Source organism: Sorex fumeus, unplaced genomic scaffold (assembly GCF_029834395.1).
Source record: "Sorex fumeus unplaced genomic scaffold, SorFum_2.1 ptg000061l, whole genome shotgun sequence".
Classification (NCBI taxonomy): Eukaryota; Metazoa; Chordata; class Mammalia; order Eulipotyphla; family Soricidae; genus Sorex; species Sorex fumeus.
In genome coordinates this window covers 51,076,292-51,087,819 of record NW_026606118.1, presented here as the reverse complement: position 1 = coordinate 51,087,819, position 11,528 = coordinate 51,076,292, and the positions used below count along the sequence as shown (strand labels likewise).

The 11,528-nt window shown below is 35.5% G+C and overlaps 1 protein-coding gene across 1 annotated transcript in view; it reads right to left on the bottom strand.

The window, feature by feature from the left end:
- Window positions 1-221: 221 nt before the first annotated feature.
- MMUT (methylmalonyl-CoA mutase) overlaps window positions 222-11,528 on the bottom strand; it is a 31,210-nt gene continuing 19,903 nt past the window's right edge. The window contains exons 10-12 of the mRNA XM_056126244.1: window positions 10,257-10,404; window positions 5,849-6,016; window positions 222-1,525 (exon numbers count right to left, since the gene is read on the bottom strand). Coding sequence (XP_055982219.1) covers window positions 1,397-1,525; window positions 5,849-6,016; window positions 10,257-10,404 — 445 coding nt within the window. The 3' untranslated portion in view covers window positions 222-1,396. The remainder of the gene's footprint in view (window positions 1,526-5,848; window positions 6,017-10,256; window positions 10,405-11,528) is intronic.

Here is an 11,528-nt window from a genome sequence, read left to right as displayed (position 1 = left end):
TTTGTTTTTATAATAGCCATTCTACTAGGTATAAAGTGGTAATTCAGTTTGATCTTGATTTTCATTTAATTTCCAGGGGTTATGTCACCGGAAAGAATTCTAGGAAACAAGTTTTCAAATAGTGAGGCAAATGAAGACAATTCTTATAGACTCAGAGAGCAGACAGGGTTTTTTTTCCCAAAAATTGTTTATTCAAGATATTGAATGTCAAAAATCATCAATTCCTCAAAGATGATTTTATTAGTTATATAACTCAGTATACTGAAAATATCAAGAGACCAAACATTACTGAATTGATTTTTTTCATAAGGTACAGAAAATAATATAGTAAATACACCATTGGACTTGGAAATCAGATTAAATCTGAAAAACAAAAATAATAATCATTACCTAATGCCTTTTAAATACTCAAGTTCTAATAAAGATTAGTTACGCTAACGTTTATAAATTCTATAACAATGTGTATTATAGCAACTTCTAAAAGATTTTTTGACCTACTAAAACACAAAGTCACTATAGAAGAATCCCTTACATTCATTTTATCTAGTGGATGTTAAAAATAAAAAGAAAATTTTCCTTCCTCAATGAACAAATAATTTTATGAGCAAAGCAGAAATGTTCTACACTAATTTTTATCTATGAAGAGAAGCATCTTTCTGGTTCTGCAAAGCTCAACTCTTGCTATATAATATTCTTCGATACTCTTTAATTGCAGAATTCTCAAGAAAGTCATATTCACAACCATCTTAGAAAATGTTCATAAATATTCACTCTCCTGGATCAAGTTTAGCAATAATGTTTAACACCTGTAGCCATGTTCATTTCAAAGAGTAAAGTCAGATCTGAAGAGATAACCTGTCCTTTCCCAATTTTCACTTGTGGATCTTACTGAAAACATAGCACTTTCATGAAGGTAATTCTTATAGAGCTTACTGAGGAACAGAATCACACATATTTTCCTGTAGCACTGTAGCACTGTCCTATGAAAATAAATATTCTCCAATGTTTTTTCAAGAACAATTATTTTACTCACATTTTTACTTTATTTTTTAGCACTCAAATCAATGAATAGAACTGGTCAACTTTTAGGTAAGGTTTAAGTTAATAATAATAATAGAACGGATTCTAAAGAAATATTTTAATAAATATCACTATTTAAAAAAAATACTGTCATCTACAGTTTCTGGTGAAGTACTGAGTGTGAAAATTTAGCAACAATTTTCAAGAAAAACTATATATATATAATATACTTAAAATATAACATTCTTCAATGTAACATATTTTAATGTAAAACTTCCAGGGAAGTACTTAGAAGGTGCTGAATTAAACTGATGATATGGTTTGGCTTTACCCTCTTCCTATATATAACTGTGAAAGGTAAAATAAAACCAGGATGTTACAAAGATTGCTGTTTCCTTTCCAAACACTTCTCTATATCATCAAGCACTTGAACGGCAGCCTTTGGAATTCGAGTCCCAGGACCAAATACATTGGAAACACCAACTTCAAACAGAAATTCATAATCCTGTTGAAAGAATTTGTTTTATTAGTAGGAAGCACAATATTTTAATTTCAAAGAAATGAAAATCAAATACTGCCCTTTCTTCTTTGTTCCTAGTGGCTAAAACTGGCATCTGAGACTAAAAAAATTCCTTCCCTGGGGCTAGAGTGATAATACAGCCGGCAAGGCGCTTGCCTTGCATGCTGCCAACCCACGTTCGATCCCCAGCATCCCATAATATCTCTCAAGCACCGGCAGGAGTAATTCCTGAGTGCAGAGCAAAGAGTAACCCAAGTATCGCCGGGTGTGGTATGGCCCCAAAATGAAAAACAAAAATCCTCGCTTGACTTGAACCCTTGATTAATAGACACTATTAATACCACTCTTAAGATGTAAATGAAAAGAACAAAAACATACTCTGTTCATTTTCCAAATACCAAATGTGTTGTGTTCAGAGTGGGACATCAGATCATCCACTACTGGCTAAGAACCTCCCAACACTAAACCATAATTATTTCTCACCTAAGATTTTACTTATAATTATCAAGATAAAATTTAGTCGGTGAAAACAAGCATTTACAAAACTTATTTTCATAGATGTTCCACTCCATAAAGTGATTAGCTCACTACTTTTTCAGTGTCTTTGCTGCTACTGTGGTTCATTTTAAATACAACATCTGAGTGAAAAGTTTCACAAGGCTCAAAATCTGCTCTGGGCTTTTGGCTGTTTTTACATCAGAATGTTTGTGGTTACAATATAAAATCTGAACATATTTTAAGGCCTTGATATTCATGTACTAAACTAAATTTAGGGTAATGACATATTACAGTTGTTAGTATAGTACCCTTTTAACAGCATTTACTTTCATTTTTTAAAATTTTTATTAGTAAAACACTACATAAGGTACAGTTGTAGACTTACAAATTTTTGTGCTTGGATTTCAATTATATAATGATCAAGTACCCATCCCTCCACCAGTGCCCATTTCCCACCACCACGGATCCCAGTATCCCTCCCACCCCCCAGTCTCCCCATTCCACCCTGCCTCTGTGGCAGGGCATTCCCTTTTGTTCTCTCTCTCCTATTGGGTGTTGTGGTTTGCAAAAGAGGCGTTGAGTGGTAATCATGTTTGGCCTATAGTCTACTTTCAGCATGCTTCTCCCATCCTGGGAGGATACTTTCATTTTTAAAGGTGATCACAGGGGCTGGGGAGTGTGGCTCAAGTTGGAGAGCACACCTGCTGAGTATACGAGACCTTGGCTTCCATTTCCAGCAATCCCCTGAGCACTACAGGCATGGTCTGGTGGCCTCTGAGCATGACTAAGAGTGGCCTCGGGCCGCTAGTGCTGCCATGCGTGATCACATATTAGTGTAAAAAGAAAAAGAAAAGTATTCACATTGGTGATAAATTATTTGATGGTGCTGTCTCTCAGACACAGTTTTCTATCATTTCCTGGTACTATTTTTGTAGTACCACAACTCTGCAATGGCACTTAACACCCCTTAAAACTTTTTCCTTGTTTGTGAATTCTAAGAGCAGCAATCACATCTGATCTTCACATCCTCTCCACCTGGTATGGAAAGCTGCTCAAAATATGTCACTGCTCTTGGGCAGATACTAAAGATGTTAAGAATTCACAAGAAAATTTGATGAACCTTGTAGTAATAATTATCTCCAAATCAGGGATAGTCAAAATGGTTATCTCCTTTTGTTTATCCCAGCAGTGTTGCAAACTATTTTCCTCTGACATCTGAGTTACGTACCTGAGATGGAAAACTCAATTGGGAAAGGTCCATAAGATATTACAACTGGAAAAAGGATTCCTGACCTATCTTATACAATGACTTTAATGTAGGAGTAAAATGTTAGAAAAACGTTAATCTGAGAAAAGGGTATACAGCTATTTGTCTTTGTATTTTTAAATCTTTTAAATATTATCAGTAATCCAATAACTTTCAAGTGAAAACTATTTCTGTAAAATATGATATACCAAGCTTGAACATATACATCACATTGACTATTCATGATAGAAGAAGCCATCATGCGTGTATCAGCCCAACCTAAGATACTTGGAAGCAGTGCTGGTAAATGGGATAAAAGGTCCTAACTGGGCCAAGGATGAAGCTCAACTATAAAGTATGGATTTAATTCCCAGCACTCAGAAACAAACAAAAAAAGATCCGGTTGGAGTAATACATACTGCTGAAGAGAGATGACTTTTGTTAACTTGGATGGAGTGCTGAATATGTATACAAGTTTTATTTCTAATTTTTAACTTAAGTGACTTTCAACCAAGTAATACTAACATTTTTCCAATTTATTGTAAATATGTGAGAAAAATGCACAGGAGCTGAGTTGACTACTATATAACCATATTAACACAGTGTATTATTAGAAGGAATGATCCTTACTTTTTTAAAATTCATGGGAGGGGATGGATGGCAAAATGTATATATGTTCTAAAAATTAAAGCAGTTACTACAACTTGTGCAAAATGTATTTCCAGACATGCCAGATAACTTATATGAGAGATCTACCTATCTCTGCAACTCCTATTTCAATTTCAACATTTTTCTACTGTTTATTTTTTACTGTTTATTTATTTATTATATCCCAAAACTTTGGTAAAAATAAATTAAAAATACAATTAAAACAAGTGTTCTATAGATCTATAATAAAAAACCACTTACATACCCAAATAGTAAGCTAAAATTATGAAAATAATAGATTCATGAAAGCTGTGTGTTGACTATATGACTCTGTGTGTTGACTATATGACTATATGACTTTAATATTCTGCCGTTAGAAACACTGTCTGCTAATTTGTTTGCTGGTTTCATGTTACAAACCTCATGCATATGTATTTTCTCAGTTAATAAGCAGCATAAAAACCCATCATTTTATTTTCTGGGGAGGAAAAAAATGTAGACATGAAAACAAGGTCACACTTCTCTGATGGCTTTTTACTCTGAAATATCTGTAAGTCTTAAGCTCCCACATGTCCATGATCCAGAGACACAAAAATTAATATTGGACGTAAGCAACCTGCGGCAGAGATGGCTCAGAACTTTGCAGCAGGCCTTCTCCACTGGGCTGCTCCAGACTGGGGCGGGTGTTGTCCCTCCGCCTGCCCTTTAAGAGCTCCATCAGTAGCCATTTTCTAGAAGCCAGCAAGAAGCACCAGGTAAAGCTGCGGTGACGGTAAATCCCAAGTCTTATAGGACACAGGGGGAGTGGGCCCTCCTTCCCCCCACCCCGATGGGACATCGAGATGATGCCACATCCGCCCATGTGTCTACTTAAGCTCCCACGTGGCCACGATCCAGAGACAAATGAATCTCAGACCCAAGCAACTTGCGGCAGAGATTTCTTCAGACCCTATTAAAATCTTAGAACTCCTAGGGCTCGCGGCCACAAGAGTGGCTGTGCAACATTAGATTATATCCGTAACAAGCAATACAAAACACATTGTCTAGCAATTGTCATTTTCGGCAGGTATGTAGGGTGCTAGGACTGGTCTCAAATTATCGAAGGTAACTAAAGTAGAGAAAGAAAGAATATTTTGCAAGTTATCTACCACAGAGGCAGGGGGAGGTATGGAATGGGGGATACTGGGGATCTGGTGGTGGAAAATGTGTACTGCTGAAGAGATGGGTGTATGATGACCGAAGTTCAAACAGGAAATTTTTATTACTGTATCTCACAGGGAATTAATAAGACATAAAAATAAATAAAAAAGAAAGATCTATAAGTGAATTTTTATTTCAGAATCATCTCATAGAGTTCTAATTCAATTGGCTAACTAAAGGATTCAGCCCCCTAGCAGAACAAAGATTTTTCACTCTACCTTAGATCAGAAGTTGATATATTCATGTGTACTTATCATTTTTCTCTATTGTAGTTATCATACTAACTTAACCTTTCCTTCTCCTTCACAGTTTACTGAATGTGAAAAAGTCAAATCTCTGTAATTTTGAGAGCTAATTCTCTCACAGAATTGAGATATTTGATAAATTGAGATATTTGGGAAGGACAACGCTATCAGACACCAATGCACAATTCTAAGTACCAAGTACCACATGTTATGAACTTGGCAAGATCTTAAAGATCTAATAGAAAGAGCTAATTCTCTCATAGAAAGTTTATAAACTGTTAAACTATGTATCATGGATACGGAATACAGAAAGCAACACTGTCTACTTTTACAGAGTTGCTTTGTAAAATCACTCATTTGATTGTAAACTCACAAATTTAGTGATACTAACTCAGCAAAAGAACTACCTATAAGCTAAATACACTCAGAATTCCTATGACAGTACTAGAAAAAGTAAGAACCGAAACATACCTGCGGCGGTATTACCCCTCCACACATGACAAGAATATCTGGCCGTCCGAGGGAGCTGAGCTCTTTGATGAGCTCAGGAACCAGCGTCTTGTGACCAGCCGCTAATGTGCTTACACCCACTGCGTGTACATCTGCATCCACAGCTTGCTGGGCAACTTCACGGGGAGTCTGAACAATCAGATGGAAAAAACACAAATTAGCTGGTATTCCAAAGAGGGTTTTATAAGTATCTACTACTTAGAGTATTAAGTAACATACTACCTTAAAATTTTTCCTTTTTAAAAATCTTTTAAGAGAATATAACTCCATACTTTACCAGCCTCAAATCTTAAATTTAACTGACCCAATTAATATAATAAATGAAAGTGCTGTGTTTCCTTCTTGCACTATAAGGCATTAATGAAAGTTTTATCATAATGTGTTCAAGATAAAGAATTCAAAGGCGCAAGATAGAGTTAAATCCATGATCTCTTTACTATAATTCTTAACTGTACCCATTGTCTTCATAACCTACATCATCTTCATTATGTGACATCTATTTATTAAGAGTAGTAAAAAGTAACAAGTTGTAGAAGCTATGAAGTGAAAGATTAAAGGCAATGTGAAAATGGTGACTTAAACTTTAAAATGCAAAATGTCAACTAGATGAATAATGTTAACTAGAAAGAATAATGTTAACTAGATGGCATACTTGCATGTTGCAGGACCTATTTATCCCATGAAGATACTGAATTAAAGCAATATAAAGTCAAAATAACACTATTAGAACTCCAGAAAATTAAGAGATCACAGAAACCAGATCAATACATAAGTGAAGAGACAGTGTTGAAGAGTATATGTTCTTCATTTATTAACAAAATTTAAGATAGAGGACAATCCATTTTAAGCATAGACATTTTTAAGTGACACAAAATCATATCCATTACTTTCATAATTCACAAGAATTTATTAAAACTTCCCACATGAATATACTCCATTTCTTCAACATAAAAATAATTAAAAATTGAGATATTTGGGAAGGACAAAGCTACCAGACACCAATGCAAAATTCTAAGTACCAAGTACCACATGTAATGAACTTGGCAGGATCTTAAAGCTTATAATTTGAAAATAATGAAATAATGTTGGAAACAATGAAAAGATTATACACTTTTAGTAGAGGAACCACATTCAAGAGTTTCCTTAGAAATATATAAGACCTTGAAACAACAAAAAATATTAACACGTGAAATCAAACCAGTAAGAAAAGGAAAAGTTCAGTCTCACTATTGATTTCTTAGAGGTAGGAAATAAGAATGGTTTGTCATCTGTACCATCTATATTTACTAATAATCTAATCAAAGTATTAGAAATTTCTTAGCTTAATCAACTGTTTAAAACAAACTAAAGGAAAAGATTAACAGAATTGAAAGTAAAGAACAAAACTGAAAAACAGTCAACTTAGAGTAAGAATAAATCAATCAAAATGTGTATATTTGTTTTATCTAAAAATATCTTTGCAATCCTTAACAAAACCTATCTTAAATTCCTAAAACTCTCTAAACAAATGTACATATTTTCCTGCCCATACAGTTTAAAGACATATTCCACAAATTTGTCCTAATTCTTTATAGTAACAATTTCTTCTAGACTCTGTGAAGAAATATTTATAAAATGTAAAATGGAAAGTTCTTATGGGAAATTATAAAAAGAATGAAACTTCTCTAGAAGGTTCACTGGATTTCTGTCAAAAGTAAATACTCTTTATTCTCTAGCTAAATTGCAGTATGTAATTAAGCTAACTCCTGTCTCTTGAAATTCTTGCTTAGTTTTTTGTTTTGCTTTTGTGCACCACTTGGTGGCACTCAAGGGCGCTCAAATACTCTGATTCTGTATTTAGTGGTCTTGCCCAACGGTCACCAGAATATAAAAATGTAGAAAGATAAAAATTGAAAGTGATTATTTTTAAGTACTTTGCCATCTTTGCTTTAAACTTTATTTAGTAAAGCTAATGGCAATCTTCAACAATTGACTTCTGTCATTCCTCAAGATACAATTCCTGGATACCTATCAATTAATGGCTCTTTGTTTCAATGGGGACCACACCCATCAGTCTGAGTTCCATACAGTGAAAGTCAGGATCTCACACAGGCTAGGTTGTGCTCCACCACTTGAGCAAACAGTCTGGCCCTCCAGGAAGGCTCTTTTACTCCTGCTTACACATACTTAAATAGCTCGTTCATTAACTTTTTCTTTCAAATGCTAATTGACATTTTGTTTCTACACTGCCTCAATAAAACATTTCACTTGTTTTACTCAGATATCTTATTTTGGGGGGGTGGGGGTGAGGGATAGGAAGGTGGGTGTTGTTTGGGCCACACCCAGCAATGCTTAAGGCTTACCCATAACTGTGTTGTGGGATCACTCCTGGCAGTGCTTGGGAGCATATACATAGTTACTGGATTGCACTAGACTCAGGCATATGAAAGGCAAGTATCTAAACCCCTGTATTATCTCTGCAGCCCCAGATTATTGGGATATTTTTACCACATTCCTCTCAATTCACTTCAGAAAGTGATTCTATTAGAAAGGGAGCTTTTTGAACCTTAAGTTTGATTACCTCATTCGACTAAACTCTTGGAGGCTAAATTCCAAATACTTTGGAATGGCTTCTATGATTATTCATTAGCATACACCTTTGTGCCAAGCACTGTATTCTGATATTACCGAACCCTCTTGTAGTTCTAATACTTCTGCTCAAGCCGACCTTTGTTATCAGCATGCGCGTCCCTTTTTATTTTTCCACTTCCGTTTTTGTTTTTGTTGTATGGGCCATACCTGCCAGGGCTCAAGGTTTACTCCTGGCTCTGCAGCCAGAGATCACTCCCAGCAGAGACTGGGGGGCCATATGGGATGCCAAGGACCAAAACCCGGTCAGCCACAAGCAAGGCAAGAGACTCTACCAGCTGCACCATCACTCCAGCCCATTTTCCACTTCTGAAAGGCACAGCTTAATATAGTGAGATGCATTTCTTATCCAAACTTCAATTACAGTAATTGAAGTGATTATTGGTAAGTAAATCTGTTAGGAGCCTGAGACCAAAATCCTCTTCATCAACTCAGATCTTACTATCTGGGAGACTGTCAATTAAATATAATGAATAAAGTTTTAATGAGTTATTAGAATGCACTTCTCAGCTGAGGACTGTTTTGAAGTGAATAATGAATATTTTATTACTCTCTAGAGAATTCCAAGCCTCATTTATTTCAAATAAATTATTTTCTTGTCTGGAAATATTATTTGTTTTCCTGCAATTAAATAACATTAGAGAAGAGAAGAAAATTTAATTAAGATTTATGTTCTCTCTGATGTTTGATTTTCCTTTCAAAACACTTTTCATCAATCTGATGGGGACAATCTTTGCTATCACTATTAGTCAAATCTGATGTTTTCTTTCCCACATTAAAATAAAATTTCAATAAATAATACAATAAACAAAAACGATTTTTCAAAAAAATTTTCAAAGCTTCAAAAGATTACTGAAAGTTTCAGCTCTGAACTAAAACTAATGAAGCTTTAGTAACAAGTATATTAACATAAATTATGTTTTATTCTTATCCCTGTCATAACTGGATAGCCATTCAGAAATAAATGAGAAAGCTTGTTGAACATGTTTCTCTTTTATAAAAAATATGACCTTATAAAGTACCAGGGCTGGAGCGATAGCACAGTGGTAGGGCGTTCGCTTTACAAGCGGCCAACATGGCCGACCTGAGTTCGATTCCTCCGCCCCTCTTGGAGAGCCCGGCAAGCTACCGAGAGTATTCGATATGCCAGACACAGTAACAACAAAGTCTCCAATGGAGACGTTACTGGGCCCGCTCGAGCAAATCGACGATCAACGGGAGGGCCTTTACCTTTACCTTTATAAAGTACCAGGAGGTTCTGCAACATGGCTTGGAAGCCAGCAGCACATGCTGGGGGAGAAGGTAGCTCAGATAGAGAAGGGAGCACCAAGTAAAGGGTGTTTGGAGGATTTGCTCAGGATTTGCTAGATGTGTGCTGAAAGTTGACTAGAGACCAAACATGATGGCCACTCAATACCTCTCCTGCAAACAACAACACCCTAAAGGAAAGAGAGAGCAAAAGGGAATGCCCTGCCACAGAGATGGGGTGGGGTTGGGGGCGGAGGGGGGGGCCACTACTGGGATCAGTGGTGGTGAAGAATGGGCATTGGTGAAGGGATGGGTAGTTGATCATTGTATAACTGAACCCAAGCACGAAAGTCTGTAAGTCTACAACTGTACCTCATGCTGTTTCACTAATTTAAAAAAAATGAGCTTAATGCAGAATGATTTTACTATTATTTCTAAATATAAGTGAGGTATAACATACTTTTTGACATCACTCCCCCAAAATTTTCAGTACCTGAAAAAGAGGACCTATGTCCACATCAAAACCAAGATCAGCAAATCCAGTAGCAATAACTTTTGCTCCTCTGTCATGTCCATCTTGTCCCATTTTTGCCACAAGAAGACGAGGTCTGCGACCTTCACGTTCCATGAATTTCTGAACCCTAAGCAACATTTTAAAATACAAGAACAGTTATATATTAATCATCCAAAGGCAAGATGAAAAAATTGTATTCACAGGAAATCTTTGAAATTTATTTAAAAATATTGTTTTCTCATAATCTGTTACAATCTTTATTTTACGCTGAGAATTCCATATAATAATTATGTTTACCGCTAGAGAAATTTAAAAGATAGCCTCCTATAAGTCCATAAAACAGAACATTACCCAGAAACAAGATGCGAAAGTGACAACTTGTCACCTGTTTAGGCCACTCTCCAGGATACAACACATAGAAATATTTAAACTAAAATACTTTTCAGAATTATTTATATATGTGGGTCTTACTAGATGTTTTGTGCCCAAAGCATTCCCCAGGCAGACTACAATGCAGTAACTGATAAGGATGTATAATCAAAGCATTTTAATGGTGTAAGTCAATAACTGTATACCCAGATGAAAATGTACTTTAATCATATTTGTTAAAAGAAAAAAATAGTCCACATATTATCACTTAAAACTCAGCTGTTTTGAAATTTACCAGGTGACTGATTCTCAGTCAGCTGAACCAGCTGAACCAGCGGTTCAATGCAAGGATTCCTGCATGCAAGGGATGACTATGGCACAATGATTGGGGCTACTGCGGACACACACACACACACACACACACACACACACACACACACACACACACAAGCACACACCGGTGGTACCTCCAGAGCCCTCCAGGGCTGCATCCAGTGAAGCTCAAAAGACCAGTACTGTCTCCCAACCCCAATAAGTATTTTTTATATTTAAGAAACATGAAAACATTTCCGAGTCACATTGTGGAAATGACTGTTATCGTTAATTCAGTAAATACTACTAATTTTGATTAATGCACAGAGCAACGAAATATTTACTTTCAAATAGGAATACTAAAACTTTATGATTATTTGACAATGTACAAGAACTTAAAATATATAAATATATTGTATGAAAGTTTAAAATCCAAGGACCTAGAAGGTATCAAGTAGTATCAGTGCCAGTTCATTTTTTTTCAAATAAAAAAGTTGTTTGAAATGAGAAACTCCTAAGAAAAACTACGTTGAAGGTTCAAAATTTATTTTTATAAAACTATAGATTTAC